General features: G+C 40.5%; 3 protein-coding genes across 3 annotated transcripts in view; all 3 read left to right on the top strand.

Annotated features, from left to right (window-relative positions):
- Positions 1-2,264, top strand: part of LOC137970972 (solute carrier family 49 member 4 homolog) — a 6,954-nt gene extending 4,690 nt beyond the window's left edge. The window contains exons 2-3 of the mRNA XM_068817658.1: positions 84-792; positions 1,137-2,264. Coding sequence (XP_068673759.1) covers positions 84-792; positions 1,137-1,554 — 1,127 coding nt within the window. The 3' untranslated portion in view covers positions 1,555-2,264. The remainder of the gene's footprint in view (positions 1-83; positions 793-1,136) is intronic.
- Positions 2,265-3,344: 1,080 nt separating this feature from the next.
- LOC137970973 (uncharacterized) lies at positions 3,345-5,925 on the top strand. The gene is made up of 2 exons (XM_068817659.1): positions 3,345-3,698; positions 4,424-5,925. Exon 2 carries the CDS (start codon positions 4,440-4,442, stop codon positions 5,133-5,135), a length of 696 nt encoding a protein of 231 aa, XP_068673760.1. The 5' UTR covers positions 3,345-3,698; positions 4,424-4,439; the 3' UTR covers positions 5,136-5,925.
- Positions 5,926-11,619: 5,694 nt separating this feature from the next.
- LOC137970719 (solute carrier family 49 member 4 homolog) overlaps positions 11,620-12,500 on the top strand; it is a 7,266-nt gene continuing 6,385 nt past the window's right edge. Inside the window, exon 1 of the mRNA XM_068817260.1 lies at positions 11,620-12,257. Within this exon, the coding sequence (XP_068673361.1) occupies positions 11,951-12,257 (307 nt within the window). The 5' untranslated portion in view covers positions 11,620-11,950. The remainder of the gene's footprint in view (positions 12,258-12,500) is intronic.

The following is a 12,500-nucleotide window of genomic DNA, read 5'->3' as shown; positions in this document are numbered from 1 at the left end:
GGAAACAAGGCCCTCACCAGTTTTCAATGCTCATTCTTCTATGACACTAATTCGTGGAGATTTTTGTTCTTTCTTTTTTTCAGGTTTAAGATTTGCAGTCCTGTGTTCCGTGTCTCTGCAGACATTTGCTGTAGTCCTGGAAATCATCCCTTCTCCTCCTCACGTGAGGACTGGACTTATCACGTTCAGTGAGTTTCTTATTTCAATCGCGGTACCCGCCGTTCAAAACGCGGGTGTCGTTGTGCTCTCGGCGACTTGGTTCCCGCCACACGAGCGAATGACGGCCACTGCCATTGCTACGTTGGCTTCCTATCTCGGATCTGCATTTAGCTACGTCGTTGGTCCAAACCTTGTTCCTGACGTAGACTACGGGAATTTAACAACTTATCACGCGGGACATAGCATCGACATCGATAAACTAAGAAACATTACGACTCCGGAACAAATGAAATTTCTGCTAACCAGAATAAATGACTATCTATTTATTGAAGCTGTTCTTGTGGGAGTCCTCCTCTTTCTTGTTATAATTTACTTTCCCGCCAAACCGCCCACTCCGCCAAGCTTGTCGTCTGCAGCTGGACGTTTAGATTTCGTTTCTGGCGCCAAAACTCTTCTCAATAACTGGTCTTTCTGGTTGCTCTTGGTCATTTTTAGCATCAGTAATGGAGTGAACTGGGGCTGGTCTAGTGTCCAGGACCTTATCTTCTCCGGAGTTGGTATTGATCAAAAGACTGCTGGCTGGTTAGGATTCTGGGCAAACGTGGCTTCGCTTCTTGGAATTACCTTTTCCTGGTAAGTAAGCTGCTGATGGTATCACCCAAAGGTTGTATTGACGACTCTTGGGTCTCGATCACGTTTTTTGAATTTTGCATACAAGTTAAATTCCCCGCTTCCCTATGTTTGGTTGCCTCTTTCTCGGTCCTAGTTAGAGATAGCAGGGAACAAAATGACCAGTGGCTGGTTGCTGGAAGCTTGGTTAGCGCTAACCGTTGGTTAATAGGTATCAAAACCTATAGGTTTCCATGGTATTTAACGCTTGTTAGTGCTAACCATGCTTCGAGCAACCCGCGCCAGATTGCTACAATTCAGTGAACAGATTCCTGCAATTCAATCAATCCCAAATTTGTGTTTTGCAGGTACGCCGATCGTATTCAGAGCTTCACCAAACCAATCCTCATTTCTCTTTTCATCTGCACGGCCTGCGCTCAAGCAGTTCTCTCGCTGGCTTGTGAACAGATCATACCCTTAACAAAACCTGTCTTTTTCGCTGCTGGTATTTCGCAAGTCGTACTCTTCTGTGGGACAGTTCCCCTCCTAATGGAACTGGCCGCTGAATGCGCCTATCCTGTTGCGGAAGGGATTACTTCCGGTGTGATGATTTTAGCTGTTTATGTCATCAACTTTGTATTTTTCGTAGCCTTCATGTTTCCACAAGCGAACCCGCGATGGATGAATTGGTTACTAGTCTCATCTACTGTGGTGTGTACACCGCTCATAGCTATTTACACCGAGAGATACAAGCGGTTAGACGTAGACGAGTCTAAACAGAGCTAGTTTTTTTGGAACAAAGAGTGGTTTGCAAGAGTAGACAACACCGACAAGCAGTGTAACTAGAAAGTACCTAAGCTAACTGCGATCAACGCACTGGAAACCGCGGAGCGGAAAATCGTTGTGGCTAAGAAAACATACGAAACAGCACGTTAGAGATTTCGGTGTTTTCGTGGGTTAGCATGGTGGGGAAAGCACCCGTCCCGATTTTTATCGATCTAGTCATGGTTCGATTTGACTTGGTGTCATAGGTCATAGGTTCAGTGGTTTTAGCTAGTTATCATGTTCACATAGTCCTCGTCATTTGCATTATCATTAACGCGATCAGCAATTTCATCATCGTCATCTTCATCCTCGTCCACGTCGTCATCATTTTGCGTGCTGTTATCTAAACGTGGCAAATTGTTTAAAATCCTTCAGTTATATACGCCCTTGCATCCTTCAACTCCCCTCGGGTCACTCACATTGCACATCTCGTTCACTGAAGTAGGTCATTGTTACAAATAAAACTTAACACAGGTAGAGTCTTTAGGTCAGCGTTTCCCTTCGGATTCTCTCTTTTGTGTGTTAGTATCGTAATTATAACTTATTAATTTTATACTGAGGCACAAATGTCATTGTTCCCGTGATAACAATGCCCCGTTCAGTCAGAAAAAAGGAGCAGAGGCCTAGAAATTCAATAAAAGTTACATGAAAACGAAGGTCGTTGAATATCATGAATTGGTAAATAATTCTGGAAGGTAGACAGAGCCGAGGAAAGTTCACGAACTTCTAAGGTTCCACCCGCTTTTCCCGGCGTTAAAAAGACTCATTCAAACGCTTTCAACATTTTACCACTATCCGTTCAACGGTTGTTAGGCAAATGTTAGAATCGAAAACAAAATTGTGCGGAGATCGTTCAAATGGCTCCAACAATCAGACAACTTTTGAGCCAACTCCATGATTGCCAGGAACTGGGAACAAGAAACCAGATTTTCGCCTGATGCGAGCATGCGCATGTTCGACAATTGTTAAATGGACTCATCAGACGGCTTCATCTGCATTCTACGATTTTGCAAAAAGAGGAAATGTTGGAAATTTGCTTCTACATGAATCACTTATGAATCAAGTGTTGGTTTCGTTCAACATTGTTGAAAGCCGTAAAAAATGTTGAAAGTGTGTTGAATCAAATTTAAACTGATTTAAACTTTAATTCGATTTAACATTTGTTCTCGAAAATGTTCGATGGAGTTGAAGTCATTTGAACAGTTCGTTCAACATTAAAATTTTGTAGGACACACGCGTGCCCACATCAGGCCGTAAATGTGGACAGGAGTCTGGTTTCATTTCTCAGCAGGGGCGGATCTAGAGGGAGGGTGCAGGGGGTACGCTCCTCCCCCCCCCCCCCCTTCCCCGAGATGACCTACGGCTTTCTAATACACTAATAAAACTGGTATTCTGCAAGAAAGCAAAAAAAAAAAAAAACCCGTCAGTTATGCCATTCCTTGGTGATGAACCCCCTCCTACAAAAAAAAACTGGACCCGCTCCTTCTCAGTTCCTCGCAATCAGTTTAAACGAGCCCTGAAGCAGTTTCAGTAAGTTTGATTCAACTCGCTTTCACCAGGCTTTTAACCTTTTTTACCCTTTGAACAATGTTGAATCACCTGTTCAAACACACGACAGTGTGTCGAATGCATGTGGAAGCAAATGAAGTGCTCGGATGTTGTCTTGAAGCGTTATCGTTCACGTCTCAGTGCAAGAACAGAACTTGGGCAGGCAGTCCTGGGTTCCAGTGCAGGTGTTCCTACCATGAGTGACAGATGCTAAATTTCCAATCGTTCTATATGGATAGTGGGTTCAAAATATCGTTTCCCTGACAATCCCTTTACCTAACAAATATTTCCATCCTTTATATGTTATCTTGCTTATAAACTTACCCTAACCGCTAACATTTCTACTTTTTCCGCGGAGCACGAACAATTCCGTATTTTTTAAAGCTTTTTTCTCCGATTTTCTTTTCATGGACAACTCTTTTTGACAGCAAAATTTAGAATATTTCACTCACACCGATACGTACGAAATGTTTATTTTTCAATGTTAATGATAAAGCTCTTTAATGGCAAAATCTGATGAGACAGCAAACTAAAGCAGTCTGAAAAATCTGCAAAAGGTGAGTTTAAATGGTTTTTCTAGAGGTGAATTTCCTTGATGTTACAGTACAATTTATGCTGCCTGACAAAGAACAGTAATCTTATGTATTACGCAAATTTGCATTGTTTCGAGGAAAAACATTATGACCATGAATTTATTTAAATATCAGTGGGAAGTAAATTGACAAACTTAAGAAAGGGTCCGTGATTCCCGGAGAAGTGCTGCTATGGAGATGTTCTTTGCAAACTGGCTGCTGCAGCTTAAGAAACGCTTGATCTGTTATAACTTTCAACGAATATTTTGGAGAAGGGCGCGAGTCAACCTTGCAATATAGTGCAAAGGGCAAAAGATAGAAGGTGTTTTTTGCATCTTCCGTCAAGAATAAAGCTTGCACTGATGAAAGTTCTACTTGTTTATTTCGTTTGGTTTTATAGCCTGAATTTGACTTAACGAGCGGAGGAGGTGACTGAAATTCAGGCTATTGCGGGTTTTATCGTTTTTCAGGAACTTGTGAGTCACAACTGTACAACTGTCTTCTCGGTTCTTTTCCATTCCGGGGTATTTTAAGAGTGATTTTTTCAGGAAACCAGACCTTTCCAGTCAATCATCAGCAGCAATATTATATGGGAGACTCTTATCTCCTTAACTCTGTGTTTAAAATTAAGAAATATTACTGTTCTGGTCTATAATTTGTCCCTAGTGTGTGACACTTCCCATTTATTATGGCTCGGATATTTTTTTTAGTCGTCATTGAAAAAACATGGATGCCTCCTCGAAGTCTTCCAGATCCTTTGTCAGAATCTCTAGTCCCGGGCATGCGTATAGCCGTCCAGACATTACCTCACTCGGTTTCACGTGTGATGAATGTAAAATCCTGGCTAAGCGACATCGAGCAACGAACTATCTTTTTCACTTATACTCTGATCAAGGACAACCCATAACAAAAGGAGAAAGAACGAAAAGTTCTTATTCTTGCAAATCAGCTGATGAACACTCTCGGCGAATCAAAAGTGATCAACAGGAGAAGAAAAACAAGATGAGTGCGCTTTTCTGCAGGAACGAAGAGGCTTCTTGGATCAAAAAGCGTTCCGCGTGTTCAACTCTACCTAAAAGAAAAAAGAGAAGTCAACTATCAGCTTATCCTCGAGCAGCGAGTTTTACAGAATTGGAAACTACAACTTCTACCAGAGATCCTTTCGGTACGATAATCATCCGTTCTATGAATCAATATTTATCCCCTTCTGCTACATTAGAGCGCTACTTGATAAACTTACAGAGAGAGGGCTATCTAACGTGCGCAAAAAATGAAGACAGAAAGAACATCCATATGGAACTGGACAGGGCAATCACACCAAAAGGAGAATTTTTTCTCAAATCAAAGTTCTTACCATACCCTCCGGTTTATTTATTCGAGAGGGATGTTCAAGATTCTCCTTTCAATAACCTGAAACCGTGACAACTCATGAATCCTACAGATAAACTATAGAATTACTCTCGTCGATTAGTTTTTCTTTGTGAGTACCTCATTTTGTGTCAAGAACTTTATAAGCTCAAATAACTTTTTGTTTTCTTATAACCGCTTCATTAATAAATTAATTCCGAGCTCAGGTATTCATTTCCTCGCTGACCACATAAGGCTTTTTGTTGTCTTATCTTGTGGCGTTGAAAATATGCATTAGAACTCGGCTTGCTCTATTAGCTCGTACATCCAGTTTTCTAGAGGACTCTGACTAGAGCGGAGCCTAGAGACTTTTTGGAGATTTGAAATTTAAGCGTTGGAGTATTCTTTTGACAGCAGGAGTCCAGATCAAGACGTTAGTTATGCCTTTTCACCTTTAGGTTCCCTTCCCTCCTCCTCACTTGCGTCATTTTCGTTTCGTGTCGCATCCTCGCAGTAACGAACGCAATAGGCCAAATAAATAACATTTTGCGATGAACAAGAAAGTTTTTGTTGAATGGAATAATGACGACCAGTAGCTGAACTTTGAAATTTTGAAGCTTGAATTAAATAATTTTTACAAAGATCGCATTTCTTATTGCATTTTGAACAACCCCCATTTTCTTCTCTTTGATTTCTACAAGAGGTTACCTGAAATTTGGATGGCGCTAACAACTCCTTAAGATTTTTTGTTCTACGATAAGCGGGAAAAATTGACTTGGACGGAAAAATTTCTTTGACTTCTGGTGAAGATTGCAATAGATGAAAGTAATTTTTAATAACTTTTTGGATATCTGGCAAAATTGGATTGTAGTCAAGCACCAGTGGAGAAACTTTCTTATCTGGTTTGACCTTTTTGCTCATATATATATATATATATATATATATATATATATATATATATATATATATATATATATAACTGCATATATATATATATATATATATATATAGATACGTAGACTTGAACTAGGTCAAAAACATTTATTTGCTACTCCGAGTTTCATGCTTCTCACGAAGCAATCATCAGGCAACTGCCAAAAAGAAGGAATACATGGTTTTTTACAGTGATTTTGAAAATAACGGTAGCAATTCACTATAGGCTGGGGTGCATAGCAACGGTTAAACAATACAAACTGTTTCCAGTGAGCTGCTAAAAATAAGCCTTAAATAATTACGCTATTGAGAAGGAATTTCTTTGCATGTCTGCAACTTGTTACAAGCTCATTTCTGTTGTTAAGGGTCGCCAAATCTGGTCTACAAATTATATAGTATTTCTCCCACAGACATAAATTACACTTCTTCGTTACATTTGAATAGGATCTCGCATGCCTAACAATCCGCCATTTAATGTGATAGTCGACTTTCTTGTCTTTCAAACCCCATACATATTTACTAAGTTCAGTGGAATTTCTGTAGCGTTCATTTCTAAAGGAACATGTGTGGTTTCTATAACGTGATTTGAATGATGTGTCGCAAAGACCGATGTAAGTTTGCTTTGACTGAGATGTTGTGACCTCTGCTTGATAGATGGTATTCCGCACGTTGCACTTTCCGTCTAGAGGGCAGGATCTTTTGTCACGGCAGTTGCAAGTGTTGATAGTTTGAGCGGGTGGATTTGATGACTTGTTAATGACGGCTTTATTTTGGTTGGAGATAATTGTTTTTACATTGCTCATGCAGCTATAACTAATTTTGAGAGTGTTCCGGTTGAAAATTCTGTGCAAAGGGTGTGATTTTGGGAAGTGCTTGTCGATTAGGGTGAGGAAACACTTTCCAACTTTTGTTTTGACGTTTTGGCTGTACGGAGGATTGAACCATAGGAATAAATGTGAATAAATGTGTGAAAGAAAATTTGCCCTGAGCGGGATTTGAACCCACGTCCCCCCATTACTAGTCGGGTGTGATCACCACTACACCACCAGGACAACCATGCTGGCAACACAGCCATCGACGATGTGATTTACGTGGTTTAAGGCGTGGGCCTCCCGGGAAATTTTCTTTCGAGGTGACAAAGTAGGGGAGCCTATAACTTCACCTGAAACCCAACCAAGGATCCCCTACTTTGTCACCTCGAAAGAAAATTTCCCGGGAGGCCCACGCCTTAAACCACGTAAATCACATCGTCGATGGCTGTGTTGCCAGCATGGTTGTCCTGGTGGTGTAGTGGTGATCACACCCGACTAGTAATGGTGGGACGTGGGTTCAAATCCCGCTCAGGGCAAATTTTCTTTCACACATTTATTTAGTTAAAAATATGATTATTTGGGGTGTGCATTGTCAGGGTTTCTCTCCTACACTCTCTCTAAAATTAAAATTAGCCTGTATCCTTCTAGGATCCTTCCTTGTCATCCGCTAAGTTGACTACGGTCGTGCATCATTAAGTTGATCCTTGGTTGGGTTTCAGGTGAAGTTATAGGCTCCCCTACTTTGTCACCTCGAAAGAAAATTTCCCGGGAGGCCCACGCCTTAAACCACGTAAATCACATCGTCGATGGCTGTGTTGCCAGCATGGTTGTCCTGGTGGTGTAGTGGTGATCACACCCGACTAGTAATGGGGGGACGTGGGTTCAAATCCCGCTCAGGGCAAATTTTCTTTCACACATTTATTCAGTTAAAAATATGATTATTTGGGGTGTGCATTGTCAGGGTTTCTCTCCTACACACTCTCTCTCTCTCTCTCTCTCTCTCTCTCTCTCTCTCTCTCTCTCTATATATATATATATATATATATATATATATATATGTATAGCCTGCAGCCTGGTATAATAAACATGTTAATTCAGCCCGCTTCCCCGGTATACTTCACCTTGTGGTTGAACCTCGGCTGGCGAACTCCAGTGCACAGCTCCACAAGCCCACGGTGCTGGGAACGCAACATTTTGCTTCTCTCCATTCTCAAACTCGCCCCAATGCATGGTCTTTTAAGCTTTCAACGTGGTGACTGATCGGGTAACATTAGAGAGACGTTAGAGGGAAATTTGCGTTTTGTATTTTAGGTCATTGCCTGTTATCTATGGATATCGAGCAAATCCTCAATAGAAGAGTTCTTTTGGTTCACCTTTATTGCGGCAATAAAGCCTGGTTTGCACTAGCGACGCAAGCAAGCAAGCGAGCAATAGCGCAAGCATGAGTACTTAATGCTAAGTGAAAACGAACGTCGACTTCTATCAAACGCAACCACTGCCTCTACCATTTTGTTCAAATGCTCAGACGCGAGGAATCTGGAACGAGTGCTTTAATTGGCCAGTGTTTTGTTTCACGCGCCAGAAGGCGAACTTGTGTCTATGCTTGCGTCGAGGCTGTTTTCACGGTGAAATGAAAGCTGTTATGCTTACTACTACTGACTATAAAATCTTCAAATCACGGTATCACTTTCACAGGTGTGGTCAGTGAGCCGTGAGTTTTTAAGACTTACAATAAGTTTATAAAATTACTACTATGCGATTATTTACTTTACAATAAATACATCCTAAAAAACCACAGTAATAAAATATTTAATGGTAAAATTGCATAAAAGGGAAAAATATACTTAGTCAGAATATCCCTAATTTTTACACATTGATCATTCATATGTCTCAAGAAACTAATTATGTACATTCGTAGGAGTATTAAAAATTTACATAAGTTCAGTGCCGAAAATATCTTTGTCCATAAGAAATGGCTGAAAAAGATCTAGGCTTTTCTGTTCTAGCCTCCTTACGGATTTTGTTCCAGAGGACTGATCCTCTATAATGAAGGCTGTGTTTCCCTATATCTAACTTAGCCGTTTAGAAATATAGTCGAACCTGTATATAACGGGCCTGCATTAAGCGGCCAGTTGTCAAAGTCCTGATTTCCGCTCATACAAACACTGTATTCGTTACCTGTATTAGGCGGTCACCTCTATTGAGCAGCCGCAGGCACCCTGTAGCAGTCCTATGTTTGTCTTGCTTTGTTACTTTTACCTGTATAGAGCGTTTTCACATGACGTCACGGCGGCCATGTTGGTGTTCCAAAACAAAGAAATGGCGGCCATGATGGTGTACTAAACTAATCCTCCGGGAATTGAACACTATTTTTATGCAAATACTTTCTTTGTTTCAGTAATCCAATATGGCTGCTGGTCACGTGAGTGAAAACGCTCTATCAAGCGGCCATCTTAATTTGAACGGAAACTAAGCCATTTTATGCAGTATTTTTATTGCGTTTAAAATGCGATCTATCATCACTGTAAACAAATAACATCTAGAAAGGGACTGCCCATTTGTCCGCAATGTGCTGAAGTACAGAACTGTTCGTTTTGAATATGCTCTTTAGCCACGTGATAGAGAATGAATCGCCTTCAAACGTATACTCGCAAAGGATTTCCAGGCCATAACCACCCCCTCTGTTAGATCGCTTTCCCTTTCTCCTAACTTTCCTGCTGTTTGTTGGCCGCGTTTCAATAATGTTATGTATATTATACCGTTAAGTTACAAGTTGGCAACTTTGTTTAAAGTATTGATGGCTTGAAAGAGTGTTGGTCGTCCTATTGTTTCCTTGTATGAAGTGTTTTGTAATGGTACGCCATTAGACCACACCCAGTGCGTATTTTTATTGATACTGTAGAACGGCCAGTTCCTCAATTCCCGAGGGTGGCCGTCGTATACAGGTTCGACTGTATGCAAGTTGAGTGACGAGTTTTTAAGTTATAGGAGTGGACATCTGAAACACCAGTAAATACCTTTTTCAAATAGGGTGAAGAAATGTCATGAGTTATTTTGTACATAAGATTAGAGAGTTGTCTCATCCTCCTACCTTCTAGTACTTCCCAACCCAGTTCATCCAATAGATTTTTAGATCGCGTTTCATAATTTGAGAAAGTCAGGATTCTAGCAGCTCTATTCTGAAGTTTCTGCTTGCGATTGTGCTTGCGTCGCTAGTGATACAACAAATACAACTTTTTTCTCTTATTAATTCTTTTAAATTTAAATCATCTTGACTCAATCAATTGCCTCGTCCACAATACCGTATTTCCTCGAATAATAGCCGTCCCTCGATTAATCGCCTCCCTTTGACGGAGAAATTGAAAATAATATCAAAAATACCATAATACTCTTTGCTTGTGCCTCCAAAGTTGTTTCTATTTCTCTTGAGACCATTGTAAGTCCAACGAGAAAATAAAAACAATGCTTATGCAAAATTTTGGAAAGAGGAACAAAGAGTATTATGGTATTTTTGATATTGGCTAATATTGTTCCTTTTTCTTTAAAATTTTCATCATTGTCAACTTCCTTGCAAAATGGTTAACGAAAGTGATCATTAACCGACAGTTTCCTTACATGTCCAGGGCCTGGTTGTTCGAAAGCCTTAATCCAGAATTAGCGAAAACTTTGGTTTAATTGTCTCAACTTTTGGGTGGAAGTGTTTTTTCGGTTTTTTTTCATAAAACTGTTCACCTTAACAAAAACTATCATTAGTATCAATACGCGCTGCCAAATGACAAACTGCCCCCTGTAAAACGCGCCTTTTTGCGGGCCAAACGGGAAATGTGCGGGCTGAAAATACATTTGCCACCCTGATACTGATTGGCTGCAGAGTTGTCAAACAACTTCACTCGGCCAATGAGATTGTCCTATTTAAGTGCGAGGATTACTTCAGTCTACATTTGGTCTACAACCCACACTTCAAATATATACATTTCTTTCATTCTCACAACCTTTGTTTGTATACACTGAGGGACATTTCCATACCATAGTTTCATGCTACATCATCATTTGACCTTGTGTATTCATAATAATGATAATCAAATGACTTTTGTCGAGTTTGTGTCCCTCGTAGCAAATGATGCTACTCCGGCCACAAATAAAATATATGTCCTCCAAAAGTCATGTGATGCTCATTCTAATCTCATGTCATGTGATGCTCATTCTAATATACCTTATTACATGAAATTTTCGCGACACGTTAATTTCGCGATTTTGAGGTTCGCATATTTCGCGACACCTTAATTTCGCGATTTTGCGAACATTTTGCATTTTGACTCACTTAAATTTCGCGTTTTTGAGTGAGACACACTCAAGGAGCCAGTAAATGGACAGTTTGAGGATTGTACAAAAGAAGTGCTACCTGGAGTAGAGACGGAAAGCAGTAGCGATGGAGAGGAACAGAACATTACCACAGAATAGCTCAAAATGATTGTTATAAACGTGTGTAATAAAGTCGCTGTTTTAGTTATTGACATAATGTGAGTCAATTAATTTTCGCGTCATGTTATTTTCGCGACATTTAATTTTCACGTCACTTAAATTTCGCGATTTTTTTTAAATCGCGAAATTCGCGAAAATTTCATGTAATAAGGTATGTCCTCCAAAAGTCATGTGATGATCATTCTAATCTTGTGCTGCAGCCAGTATCCTATTTACCAGTGAAAAGTTGTTGTTTATTGTCTGATTGAGGGTATAGGGTAAACGTCATGTGATGCTCACATTATTATTCGGTAAAAGCGGCTTCGCTGACTCTCAGATCATTGCTCGCCCCAACCTCTCCGCGTAGTGCTGGTTTCCCGGCTTTTTTTTCGCCGGTATTTTTTCTGCCAATGTGAAGAATTTGATGTCTCTCCCAACCTTTTTACGAAGAAATTATGAAAAATCACAATGAGGATCAGTTGGACTGATGGCTGGTTTATTCCGATGGAAATGCATTCAGGGTTGCCACGCAACATTTTCAGCTGAAATTTTCATCAAAGCGTTTTTCGTGAATGACGAATTCGAAGAGTCGCTACACCCACCAGTCACGAATCCGTCGACATAAAGAAGCGTTTGAGAGAGGAACGATCCTGATACAAATTTCGAGAGTTCTTTCAAAACAATATGAGGAGAGAGCAGTCCTTCGAAGAAAGAGCGAACTTGCTTCGTTCTGAAGACCGGCGGTATAAATCGCTTGGTTCCGTTTACCAAAACAAATGCAAGGTGTACAAACGTCGATGGTACATTTTGATCATTTTTTCAATAGTTGCTGCTCTAAACAATCTAATTTGGAATACCTGGGGACCAATACAAGGCACTTCACAAGTAGTGTTTGGTTGGGACGACACAACTATAACGCTTTTAGCTGACTGGGGTCCCATTTCCTTCGTTGTCGCAGTTGTCCCGATGTGTTGGCTTATGGACATGAAGGGTAAATATAAGCTTAAGCTGTATCCTGAAAACTTACTTGTGACTACGTAAAGAGTTCGTGGTTCTCGATGGAATTTATGAAATTGAGAAGTTCTTTCATTTCGGGGTCGTAGTCGTGTGTTGACGTTCCGTGCTTAATTAATTATGCACCTATCAATGTTAAGCTGCTGGGGGGGGGGGGGGGGGGGAACCCGGGCATAGGCGGGGGATTTGAACTCAGATCAGTTTTTCTGTTCAAATGCCC

This window comes from Montipora foliosa, chromosome 9, assembly GCF_036669935.1.
Source record: "Montipora foliosa isolate CH-2021 chromosome 9, ASM3666993v2, whole genome shotgun sequence".
In the NCBI taxonomy this organism is placed as follows: domain Eukaryota; kingdom Metazoa; phylum Cnidaria; class Anthozoa; order Scleractinia; family Acroporidae; genus Montipora; species Montipora foliosa.
The sequence above is the reverse complement of the archived record's forward strand: the minus strand, read 5'-3'. Positions and strand labels throughout refer to the sequence as shown.

Bases quoted from the DNA above. Each gene is read 5' to 3' on its own strand.
- LOC137970973 (XM_068817659.1), top strand. From the start codon at position 4,440: ATGGATGCCTCCTCGAAGTCTTCCAGATCCTTTGTCAGAATCTCTAGT.